The 12,888-nt window shown below is 41.3% G+C and overlaps 1 protein-coding gene across 5 annotated transcripts in view; it reads left to right on the top strand.

Annotated features, from left to right (window-relative positions):
* dip2a (disco-interacting protein 2 homolog A) overlaps window positions 1-12,888 on the top strand; it is an 88,082-nt gene that overhangs the window by 47,652 nt on the left and 27,542 nt on the right. For all 5 annotated transcript variants that reach the window (XM_039600194.1, XM_039600193.1, XM_031759060.2 and 2 more), the window contains exons 2-4: window positions 4,625-4,696; window positions 9,522-9,641; window positions 9,731-9,850. In XM_039600194.1, coding sequence (XP_039456128.1) covers window positions 4,625-4,696; window positions 9,522-9,641; window positions 9,731-9,850 — 312 coding nt within the window. The remainder of the gene's footprint in view (window positions 1-4,624; window positions 4,697-9,521; window positions 9,642-9,730; window positions 9,851-12,888) is intronic.

Below are 12,888 nucleotides of genomic sequence, written 5' to 3'. Positions count from 1 at the left end.
TGTAAAACTGACAGTTGTTTGCCAGAGAACTAATGCTAAATGACAGCTGGCCACATCTGCTTTTTGCTGGAATCATCGAGCCTAGAGAGCAAATGCCGTCCTGCCTAAATATTTAGCTGTGGATTTCTGCGGCTGAAGGGCAGACGGCTTGATTGCTGGCTTGGCAGCTGCGTTGGCACATTGAGGGTCAGACTGGCACAGGAACTGACATTACGGATGGGTGGGGCCACCTACTTGGCTGGCGGTCACTTCAGAGAGGGTGGGAGGGTGTTGCAGACGCACAAGGGGTTTAATTATTTGACTGCTGGTTGGGGGGAAAATGGACACATTTGTACAGCATTAATCACCAGAGCATATGTTTCTCGATATGGTTAATAAAGCTTCCCCATGTTCCATCTACTCGAATGGAAGACTTTTTCTTTTTGCCTTTTCTGGTATAATAAAATGAATATATTTGATTCATCAGTCAAAGCAAGCTATAGATAAAGGCATTTTATCAAGAGGTTATGATGGACCTCTCAAATATTAGATGCTTTTTAAAACCTATTTTTTAAATTTGACTTTTAAACCAGGCTTAAATGTTGTATATTTTTTTTTAAAATCTGTCTTCTTCATGTTTTTTCATTGTTTCATTTTAAAATGTGCTTATAAATGAAGCCGATGCACATTTTTGTAATGTTTTATGAATCAAACTATTAGCTGATTCATTAAGAACAGTATTTGGAAGCTAACTGAGGTAAGAAAAAACTACACCACAAACAACGGAATCAGACTCTATGTAGGTCGAGACATGTTATCATGTGCTTCTTTCCCTGGTAGACTCATAGCAAAGCAAGCACACAGTCTGCCATCTACACACACACACACACACACACACAAGCACTCAGAGCTGCTATCTTTCCTACTTAGTTTGTTTGCTCGAGGTTTTGCACGTGAAAGTGATACAAAAGGACAGAGTTGAGAGCCTGAGTTGACACCTTGGATCTAAAAGAAAAGAAAAAGGACAAGTTTGACCTTACAGATGTACCGTTACTCTTCACATTAAAGTAACAAAAGTTTAATTATATATATATATCCCTGATTTGCTGGTGCTGACTTGTAGTGGAATGTGCTGCGTTTCAGTATCTCTCCCACCTGATTGAAGAGCTCCATCTGGGGAGATGCAGGGCAATTCTCTAATGGGCCTCATTGGAGAAACGTCTCCAGTCAGTAGCTATCAGTCAATTATGCTCAATAGCCATCAGTCAATTATAGTCCATAACACATAGCAGAGAACAGCAGGCTCTCTCTCTGTCACTGTTCAGCATGTCACAAGATTGGCCATCTATCCTTTTTTTTACTCCCCCCAAATTGGATTCAGGCCTGGGTGAGAGGAATGTTGACCGTAATAGCATCGGGTAATGTGCCAGGAAAAAAAGCTTATGGCCTGAGATGAATGACATTTTGTCACTTCTGATGGATGAAAGTTAGCCTCACAAGACTAGCATTTATACTTCCAAAAAAAAAGAAAAATCGAGGCAGAGATATCACTCTGTTGTTTTTATTTTTCTCTTCTGGGAAGCTGGAGACGTTATTTGAAACGAGAGAGTGTCTAGAGGTAACAACATGACAGGGATGGTTAGTATGTGTGGACAGCGACCCCTCAGCGGTTGAGATAAAGGTGAAGAGGTGATGGTGGAGGGGTGAAGTGGGAAAAAAGAGAAGGTTTTCCAGCTGAGCCCCCTCTCTTTCTCATCCCTTCCTCTTGTGTTTTATTTATTTATTTAATTATTTATTTTTGGACACTGTCAAGTTCAGTTTTTGTTTCACCTCCCTGGTGCACTTTTGGAGTTGTAGTCTTTTCTTCACTGCTCAGTACATGGCACAGCCTGTTGTAAGTGCAGAAGGTCAAAGGGGGTCAAATGGAGCGTTTGCCCTTTTGCTGTAAATATACTGCAAGTTACTGTGAATCCATTGTGGCTGTGCAGTGTAGCATAGATGTTACGTTACCCTCTGTTCATCTTTCCATCTGTCTCCGCCCCTCCACCTTACTATCCTCGCCCTCCTTTGTTATTCCCTAGGCAGCAGGCCACATATTGACCCTTGACCCCTCCCATTTTCCTCTTATGGAGGCAGTCAAAGATCAGACAGAAAGGGGAAATGGAGTGTCTGTCTGAACGATGCACATGCGATGCAAACTCACACACACATACACACTTAGATTGGACATATTGTAATCCTTTGGTGCCTCAGCCTTTGTTTTGCTTTTTAGATTCGATTTAGGAGGTCACTGTCGCTGACTCAATACCTCCATATGTAATGACTATGCTGTTTGTTCCCAGATCAAAAGATTAGCTTCACTGAGACATAACTTGATGGATCGGGGTGTGCTAGGGCCTGCTTGGCCACTGAGGCTGAGAATTTGGAGCTGCCGTAGAGAATAGCCATCCATTGTGTGCTTGTCAAGCTGGTTGGCTGCTGTGGTGTGCAAACTCAGACAGGCTGGCACACACGCAGACACGTACTGATGCACGCGCACACAAACACACACAAACTGAGAACTTATCACCAGAAAGAGTCAGTGTCAGGTCAGCCGACTCGGCCCGTGGACAGCGCTGTATTGTTGCTGGCCTCTGTCTGTCCTGCACATTTAACAGTGCAGGCATTCAGCCGTTACTGGTGACTCAGGACCAGCGCGCTGCGCGGCAACCAGCGGGACCAACAACACCTGCCCTCACACTGTCGCACTGTTGTGTTTAAGAGGCTTAAAGACCAACAAGCAAAGGGAGCCACGTGAAGAATTTGTTAGAATAACCGCAACATTACTAAATACATTTCTAAAGTAGATGCACAGAAATGGGATGCACTGTGTGACCAGGCTGAGGTTAAACAATAGTGACCTTTTCTGAGACTTTACTAAAGAGGCAAGAAGCATAAAGTATTCCCTAAGGTAGAATCACATGAGAGGACGTTTAATCAAGTTTTTTTTTTTTTCTTCAGATAGCTTTATGGTGGACTACATCCTTTACACTTGACATCCAACCTCATGACCCCAACTGAGAGCCTATAGAAATGGATTTAAAGAGCACAGTGTGATATCTATTCAAGTGCCAAAACCCAGTGGAAGCTGAGCTTCCTTTGACTTTTATGTTCATTACTAAAGGGTTAAAAGAAGAATATGTTGCACCAAGTGGCTGCTTGGCTGTACAAACAGCCTGGATGTCTGTCAGGCACATTTTCCCCAAAGCACCTCCTCTCTTACAGTTTTGTTGCCAGTTCTGTTTGTTTACATCCATCTTCAGAGGTGTTGGAGCTTGTTAGAGAGGTTACATGGAAGCATAACTGTGCACTGATGGTTTGTGTTTGAAGAGAGAAGCTGTCAGTCAGTCAGCCCTCTCTGATTGAATCAATGCGCCTTTTGTCAACAAAAGTCTCCACCCCGTCAGCCTCCTCCTGGCCCACAGCAGTGCCTGTTATACAGAAACACAATGACATTTTACAACCACAGAACCACCCATGAGCCAGAAACACTCCGAACTCAGCGACCTACTTTGCTGTCTTTTGAACAGACCTCATGTGGACACTGATGCCTTGCAACATTTTTGGCCTTTTGGTGACACTGTCATTTAGTGGTGGGTTCATTTTTTCTAAGCTTTTAAGTCACCCTGAAAAGATGCTGTATGTGTTTTGCAGCCCCAAAAACAAAGGCCAAAAAGGCGTGGCTGGTAAAGAAATGTTTCAGATGGTCTGACCTTGGCAGAGCCCTGATCTGAAAATCATTCGTTCAGTGTGGGATTACAAGTAGAGGGAGAAAACACTGAGATGGCCTAAATTAACAGGACAGTAGCAAGTTTTTCATGCTTGCAAAGAAAAACCCATCAGTCACATTTAAAAATGTTGGAGAAGACGTAGCCTCATCAAATATTTTACTTTGATTCATGTTTTTGTGCTTTCATCACTTTGTGTGAAATTAATAGAAAAAGGAAAACATATTCATGGCATTACACTTCATAATTATCATCTTTAGTTTAGTTTTATTGCTTGTAACATTGCACAGTTGTATATGACATATACGACGCATTAAGTAATAGCGTATACTATACGTTATTACTTAATGTAATACCTCGACCCTCTCTCTATCTAACCTCATTTGTCTCTTTCTTCATTTATTATATTTAACTTCCAGGCTTGGAAAAGCTTACGCATTGATATTCTTTTCAAATGTGACTCCTAAATGACGTGCAGCCTCCGATCTTATTTAACATACTTTGTGGAGACTGACTGAGGCGGACTCGCGTAATGCTGACAGCAGTATTTTTGACTTTTTGGGAAAATAATGAGGGGGGAAAAATTCCAGATGCACGAGTCAAATGATTTTTTAAATACCACTTCCTCAGCTGACACCACCATTGAGCTATTCAGAGGCAATTCTGCACATGAGCATACTTATCAGCTGTTTTTTTTCTTTCTTTTTTTTTTTTAACTCTAGTGCACATGAACAATTAGGAGAGGGCTGGTCATTTGAAAACCCAACCTGCTTCTGGTGCTCTGTGGTGCCAGTGTAACCAGCCCGACTGAGCTAATGACTCATCTCTCTCTCTCTTTTGCTCTCCCTCTCTCTGTTCCTCTGTCTCTGTCTGTACAGGGGACATCACTCAGAAGGGCTATGAGAAGAAAAGAGGCAAGCTGTTGGCACCGTACATCCCACAGATACAAGGTAAGGTACACAGGCCTGTGAGAAATTCTCTCTATTAGCATAGCAGTTAGCCCGGTGTCCCTACAGCAGCAAACAGAACAATGGGATTTTAAAAGTTAACAATACAGAGTACAGGATTAGCTTTACTTTTAGGATAAACAACTTTGTAGTGTTGAGATGAGCAAAACAAATAATTTTAATGAGTGGATTATCACAATCTAGACTTTACCCAGGTGGTTGGGGGGTTCCTGTGATCTCTGGTGGTCATGTGACCCTTGGCTCTGTTAGCCCTATGTCATACTGATTTAAAAACACAAAAAACAAGAGGAGGAAGACACAATGAGTATCTGAACATATTTTTCGATGCTGTTCCAGTAATGCAAATGATGAGTTCTGTATTGTGTGATGATGCGTTGTTGTGGCTCAAGAGTTGGCAGTTCGTCTTGTAATTGGAAGGTTGCCGGTTCGAGCCCCGGCTCTGACAGTCTCGGTCGTTGTGTCCTTGGGCAAGACACTTCACCCGTTGCCTACTGGTGGTGGTCAGAGGGCCCGGTGGCGCCAGTGTCTGGCAGCCTCGCCTCTGTCAGTGCGCCCCAGGGTAGCTGTGGCTACAATGTAGCTTGCCATCACCAGTGTGTGAATGGGTGGATGACTGAATGTCGTGTAAAGCGCTTTGGGGTCCATACGGACTAGTAAAGCACTATACAAATACAGGCCATTTACCATTTTGTTTATTAAGTGGCTGCTTTCTTAATTTTTTATTTATTTTAGCCAGCTTGTGCATATTTGTGCTCACCAACCTGTGTTGGGCAGTAGGTGTTTGGAGAAGAGAGGCGGTGTGAAGTTCATCCGTGGTATTTGACTGGGCTGGGAGCTTCTTCTGCTTTTTTGCATCCAGCGTGCTTCTTGCCCCCGATTATGCAGTCGTTTCTGTTGCTTCTGGCCGCCTATAAATCGAGGTGGTTTGCGGCGAATCCCAAAAAGGAGCTGCTGTCTGTATTCTTCATGCTTCTCCTCTATCTATCTAGGGTCCAGAGGAGTTTTTGGTTTGGCCTGATCTCTCGACACTAAGCCTAAGTGGAAACCAGTCTGGTGTGGGCTCCTCGCACAAGGGTTTCCACTGAAGTTAGCAGGGCTGTTATTTAGCTTAAGGCCGATCATCATCTTCATTCTCCAGCTCCCTATTTCTTGTCATCACACGGGGCGGTGTGTTGTCTTTTTATCTTTCATGCTGTAGTTCATTCAGTCTTTTTTTTTTAAATAAGAGAAGTTATAGATACAGAGTAGAAATCACATTGCTTATGAGTCAGTGATATTCTTTATATACAACAAATGCACCTATTGGGATGAATAAATGTGTTGCTATTTAGTGCTGCTTCATTGAATCAGTGGTTAAGCCTTAGTAGCTGCAATGTTAAAGTGGTTAAGTAGACTATGTGTTTCTGCTGACCTCCGTATACAATTTCATAAGCTGTTTTACTGCTTTATATTTCTCTGTTGTCATCACTTGTTTATATTTCACTGTTTGGGCTGCAAACTATCGCTGTCAGTGCTCGCTCCTCTATGCAATAAAACTGGATAGCTTTCTTGTCTGTGTGTAAAAGAAGGTTTATTAGCATAAAATTAAGTTTCTACAGAGAGCAGCCTTGAGTTATTGTTCTTTTTTTTTTTTTTTTTCCATTTTCAATTTATGAATACAGCCATTCGCTAAAGCACATTTGAGCCTTGGAAGCGATACACACGTGTCATCAACCACCATGCCGTAAGTAAGCGTTGGCATCAGACAGGTGGTAAAAATTCATCAGGGCCCACTGTGGACCAATAACGACATCTGCTGTGATGGAGCACGCCTCTTATTGGCTCAGTGTGGCGTGTGTCTGTAGTGTGTTCTGCCCAGCAACCGGGTCTGGTGTCCTGGCTTGTTTAATAGACCTGCTTCTTCTGGGAGGTGGGGAAAGGCCGTCGTGTGACTGAGCTGTCAGAGCGGCTATATGAGGGACCAGCATATATTAATGTGTGCGTGTATCCATGCTTGGTGTGGCTTTATGAGTCAGACACCATACGATGCATGTCTTTAAATGTCCTCAGGCTTTATTTTGTCCGTGTAATGTTCGAAACTCATGTTGTTTTGTAGGTTTAGTTAGAGCGTGTGAATGTTGCTCAGCTTTGCAGCGTGTCTGCTGCTGCTGTCTGAGAGTTGCTGACAGTGTGGAGCTCACTGATCCCCCACTAAGCTGCCGCTGAAAAGCCAGAACGGTCTGATAGCTGACTGGCTGGGTGTCTGATGGAACAGCAAGCTAAATGCTGGTTCTAGCTGGCTGCATGTGGTGTGGTCTGTCCCCAACAACCTGTTTACTAAATGGTAGACTGACAAGGGTAGCCACTCTGTGTGGTTCATTGGATCAGGTTAAAAGAGACCACAGCACCAGAAAAGCCCCAAAACTGACAACAGTCTGGTACTCAAGGTTATTTTTTTTGATGGAACTATTAATTTTGGGACTCATTTATCCATGTTTGGTTCTTCTTTTGTCTGTCAGTTCAGTATTGAAGAACTGTCTGTTCTTATTAGACCACTTATTCAAGTATAATTTAGAAACTGGTCCATGTTATCATTTTTTATATATTTCATGTGTACAGAATAGTCAATTAGGCATGTTGTTAACCAAAGAACATGTGATTGACAGAAAATTAACCAATTATCCAAGGAACTGAAAATGAACATGTCATCTTTTGATTAACTAAACTGGAAAAGTCATTGAGTTCACTCTACCCACTAGTCTTCTTAGCCTAAGTTCATTGTAAATAAACCTAAAATATATATTTGAATTGTATGACGTTATTTGAACCTTTGTTATTTTATATTGAAATGATGAAAATGGTTAAACAGTTTCCATCGTCATGAGAGAGGAGGCTTGGTCTAACCAACTGTAACCAACTGGATGCAGATCCAGATGTGACTGGATGCAACTGTAGGCATAAAATGACGATTAAATCAAACTTATTAACATTAGTCTCCAGGTTGAATATAATAGCTTATTACAAACCCTGATATTTTCACATTTAAAAAGCACAAATGTTGTTGGACTATTGTGATGCAGAGAAGTTGTCATGCTGCTTTTTAATGATATGTCAGACCGGCCCTTGAGGTGCGGTGTGTAATTTGCTGCAATGTTTATTTACATGACTCTCCAGATTTATAGTAAACTGTCTGTAAACATCAACATTATGAACATTAGCGTTGCTCCTAGCTTTTCCTAGTACTCTGTTCTTCTTGTTACCAAAAATAATAGATGAATATGACATGTTTAGACATGTATGTTAGGTAATCATGATTATAAAGTGGTTATATGTGTGAATGTAAGCATGAATGGTTGTCTAGCTTTCTGTGTTGGTCCTGTAATAGGCTGGCGATCTGTCAAGGGTGTGTCTTGCTTCTCACCCTATGAGACCTGGGATAGGCTCCAGCCCCCCTGACTTTGAACCAGATAGGTTAGAAGGCGATAGATATGGATGGATGGGTGGATTGAATGAATGGATGGTACTTTTTGTTTTGTGCAGCTGTGCTCTTTGTAACCTTAGATTATTTGGCAGACATCTGATCCTAATTTGTCTTGTGCACAGAGACGGCTCGTTACTCACATAAAAATGTTTGTGTATTTATTCACTTCTGTATTTGCAGCTTTGATGGTTTAATGAGCAGTGTTCAGGTATCACAAACTGGATGTTTCTACTCAAATGCATTTCTAAAGTGAAAGTGAAAATTGGCAGGAATCAGTGGAAACACTAGTTTGAATTGTTTTGTTTCTGAATTTTAACCTTTTTTTGTCTTGTGGTGGGGAAAATGTAGTTATAAAGTCTCAATCCCATTGTGCCTCCTGCTGTCCTTTAGTGCTGCTTAAAATAACATTTCAGTACTTCTTACAGCGATGTTGCCTATGTATTTCTTTAATGTGCACATTTTATTATTGATCGTTTCTGTGTGCACGTAAATTTTAAACAAGAAGAAAAATTTGCTCTATTACACAATGGGAGATTTTATGCAAATGGTTCCCTGGCAACATGTCCATTGTTCACCTCCCTGTCAAAAGGTTCGCTGGGTTCAAACTTTGGATGTGCTTACATTTACATTTATCTCATTTGGACTCATTTAAGTCCTCTGTACTCATCTGTTGTTTTTAAGTTTCCCATATTTTTTTTTTATCCCTCCAACATGCTTCTAATACATCCCATTGAGAGTGTCAGAGGAAGAAGAGAAGCCAGTGGTAGGAAGATTACTAATGGAGTTTGTATTGTGACCTTCCTTCAGGCAGTAGTCATCGGTTTCCCCTCTGATGCTCACCACTACTTAGTTAATGAAGCTCGAATGAGGATTGCATAAGCCAAAGTGTGAATCACTGCCTGACAGCCTCGTGCACAGTGAGGTTGACTGGTTCGTGGGTTCGATAATTTTAGAACATTACAGTTAGAAGATGTTGTCTTTTTGACATTCATGGTGCTTAATCACCTCCTTTCAGTTACGTCTGTGTAATTTGCATTTGCCTCCTTTGGAAAACTTGGGAGGCAGCTGAGAAGCAGTGAGAGAGGCTGGTTTAATTAAAGTGAATACTTTCTCAATTCTAAACTACTGCACTCAAACAGAGCCGTCTAAGTAGGGATTACCATTAAGCTTGTGGAAACTTTATCTAGTCAAGCAGTGTTGTGCACCATTGGTCTATGTCCAAGACACATTTTGCATAGAGTTTGTTGGCACATGTCTCTGTTATTGATATTAGTACACTGTTAAAGAACATATATATTTTTTTATTTCTGTTATAAACAATCTTCTCCCTGCCTTGTTTCTCTACAGGTGTAGATCCATCTCTGCAAATCGACAACAGGATCCAAGCCTCGTCCCAAGTTGCTCTTCAAGGTTCCAAATCCAACAAGTCTCGGGCTGCCAACACCCGGGATGAGCGCTTCAGATCTGGTAATCATGTTTCTGTACTGCCAAAAAGTTTTAAACGTCTTGTGTTTGTCTTTTATTCTGTAGCTAAGCCGAGTTAATGCGTTTCTTAGATCTGCACACAGAAGCCGTCCAAGCAGCTTTGGCAAAGTACAAAGAGAGGAAGATGCCCATGCCCTCCAAGAGACGGTCCGTGCTAGTTCAGTCTTCTGTAGAGGCATGCACCCCGCCAGGTGAGACCCCTGCTCCTTTAAATCACCTGCATCCCAGTTGGTTCTGCGCGTTCTCACTGGGTTGTTTGTTTGATATCTTCCCATGAGCTGTCGAGTGTAGGATGCTGAGACTCCATTGTGTCGACTGATCAAAAATTATGATGTCAAGCATTTGCTGCTGGAAAGAAAATGTGCGGTTGCTGAATGTGTCCATTCTTCGCGACTATAAAAGACTCGGTTCTGACCGTTGTGTTCCCAGAGAGACCTTCCTACACGAGTGGCATAATGAATGCATAACCAGATTTTGAGCATCATCTTGAAATGTCGACCTTTTGCCTGTTTGCATAACAGTTTGTATTGTGTGGGCAGTTCATTAGAATTTATGTGATTTCACAGCTTTCCAGCAGCTTCTTGTTTTCCCAAGAGTTTCAGGGCCAAAAGAGCCTTGTGCATGTGTTGTTATCTTTCATTAAATAATCTGTAGAAGATTTTATAGAGGGCTTTTCAAACACTGCCGTGATTTTTATCAAGTGGGGGACCTTAAAGCTTCAAGTCTTGGATAAAAAGAGAGGACACAGCGGTGGAGCAAGTAACCGGATTAAGAGCTCAGACACAGCGGTGTGAATAGAAGAAGGAGAGGGACTTTTCATGGCTGTTTTGAGTTTCTCTGAGTGAACTATTGTACTTGAATTAGTCACATACATGAGACTGATATATGTGTAATGTACATACAAGGTGATCTGATGATCTGCTGCTTTTGTAAAGATGACGGCAGCTATTGTTTCTACATTTTGTCTGGCTAGTCAGCAGAGAAGACAAGAACAGACAAGAAACATCAGATGAGGGTTATACCATGCAACACAGGCCCTCACTTGAACAGCTTCTGCACATTCAGCCAACATTTGTCAAACACTTACTTTAAGTATGAATGCGTGAGTGGATGTACAGACCAGTAGGTGCAGTATGCGCAAAACTTTGGAACTGATACATGGAAAATGTGCAAAAGTAATGGCAATCAATCAGTCTTGTTTGTTCCACTGCTTTGCTTGAGTTGGAAAGACTACAACATAACATCATACCCCCTCAAGATGAATTGTAGTAACCCTGTAATAACCCTCACTTATTATCTAGTATCTGGCTTAAATTTCAACATGTCACGTTCTCTGGCTTCTGAACAAAAAACTGCCCAACAAAAGACATTCCCATCAGCCTGTGCTGTTCAATATATCCAATAAATATCAGCATGTTGACATCATAATTGTGAACACGTTTGTACCCTGATACTATCAACATTGAACTCAAAACCGACTGTGCACGAGTGCAACGCTTTGATTGCTAAGCTGGAATTATTGTACCTAGCCTTGTATCCTATGCTGTATCCTAGATCATAGCCTCATATGAGTGCAACAAGAAAGTCTTTTATTAAACAGGAAACAAGGCAGAAAGCAGTTGTCAGTTTGCTTACAATGCTAATGTGTCGGGTTTATATTTCCTTCCTGTTTTTCTTTTTTAGCTCTGACGTTCTGTATTTAGACTCAATTAATTCCCCCCTCCCCACTGTGTGCATTTCACTTAAAGTAGCTGTTGCTCCAAGTCCAACATGATCAGCTCAGTTTCATTTGTGATGGCAGAGCAAAGAAGACACAGGTGTACAAGGATAAATGCAACGAGTCTGATTAAACAGACTTTCCATCATGATCTTGCATTTGCCAATTAAAATTCATTTTCTATAGACAAAAATCAGTGAAAATAAGCTCAGCCTTTTAACTGCTGAAGCTTCGTTAGTTTGCCTGTTTTTGTTCATTTGTACTTCAAGCAGATCTCAGCATCTGCTCCCCCTGCTCACAGTTTCTCTTTTAAATAACTCATATGGCTCAGTCTTCACTGCCTCTTCTGGTTTTTGACTACTTTTTGGTGAAAAATAGCACCCCTCTCCACTCTTTTTTTGTATCCGTCCACCTCTCAATTTCTGCTTTGCATGTCTTCTTTAACCCTCTATTTCACTCTCCTGCAGGGTAACTGTGCCAAGGTTACCAAGATAGGGAGACAGATTGGAGTAAAGCTGAGGAATAACAAACTGAATCATAAATGTGAGATAAACCGCACGAGTCCACCGGCTGTAGAGGCATTAAATTGGTTTGTTATAATCACACCTTCTTTAACCTTCCGCTAACAGCCTCTCCAAGACCAAGGAAAGTCGAAGCAGTACTTTCACAATGTCTCAATTTGTTGGACTTTACTTGAAACTGTGTACTGTGGGAGATTAGTGGGATTAATTACATGAAGGCTCATTAGTTTAGAGAACATCCATCAGGCACGTGCTGATCACACATGAAGTCATAGCCCCTTTTTTTCTAGACAGTACTCTTTTTCTTTTTCTCCCCGTCTTCTCTCAGTGACTCGTTTTCCAGTTAATCAAAAGCACGATGAATTTTAATGTAGCAGTTTTCTATGATTGGATGAGTTTTATTGTTTTCTTGGGGTTTAGTGAGTAGGTACGCTATTTTACATGGTCTGGGATGAATAATGGCAAAAGCTGGGAAGTTTCTTGGTGATTTTATAAACAGGACAATTTTTATCCTAAAATGCATGATAGTGAACTGCCCTTTCACTGAACTCTGTTCTCTGCAAAATTCATAATGCAAGACTAGTCTGCTGCTGGGTAACTTAAAGGGAGCTTGGCAGATGAAGTGGAATATGTTCATTTTAAATGATCATTACATTACTTTGAAGCTGTTCCTGTTTGGGCTATTTTTGAAGAGACCAACTGCTCACAGTTGCCTCGAGGGAGAGAAAACAAAATCACCAGTGTCTGGTTTTGAGTTTGAGTCCAAGTGACATGAGAAAGGGAATTTATTATACTAACAGTTTATGTTTGTATTGTGTGCAACTACAGTATGTAGTTATGTGTTATTGCAATTGTCTAGAGGTAGAAATTCATTCTTAATTAATAGCTAGGCAATATGCAAGTGTGCTGACATGCTCAGAAGAAAGCTCCCATCTATTTTGTTTTTGATCATTCATATTTTTGATGACTGCAGCTCAGTATACCAGACACC

This window comes from Oreochromis aureus, linkage group 16 (assembly GCF_013358895.1).
Source record: "Oreochromis aureus strain Israel breed Guangdong linkage group 16, ZZ_aureus, whole genome shotgun sequence".
Classification (NCBI taxonomy): Eukaryota; Metazoa; Chordata; class Actinopteri; order Cichliformes; family Cichlidae; genus Oreochromis; species Oreochromis aureus.
The sequence above is the reverse complement of the archived record's forward strand: the minus strand, read 5'-3'. Positions and strand labels throughout refer to the sequence as shown.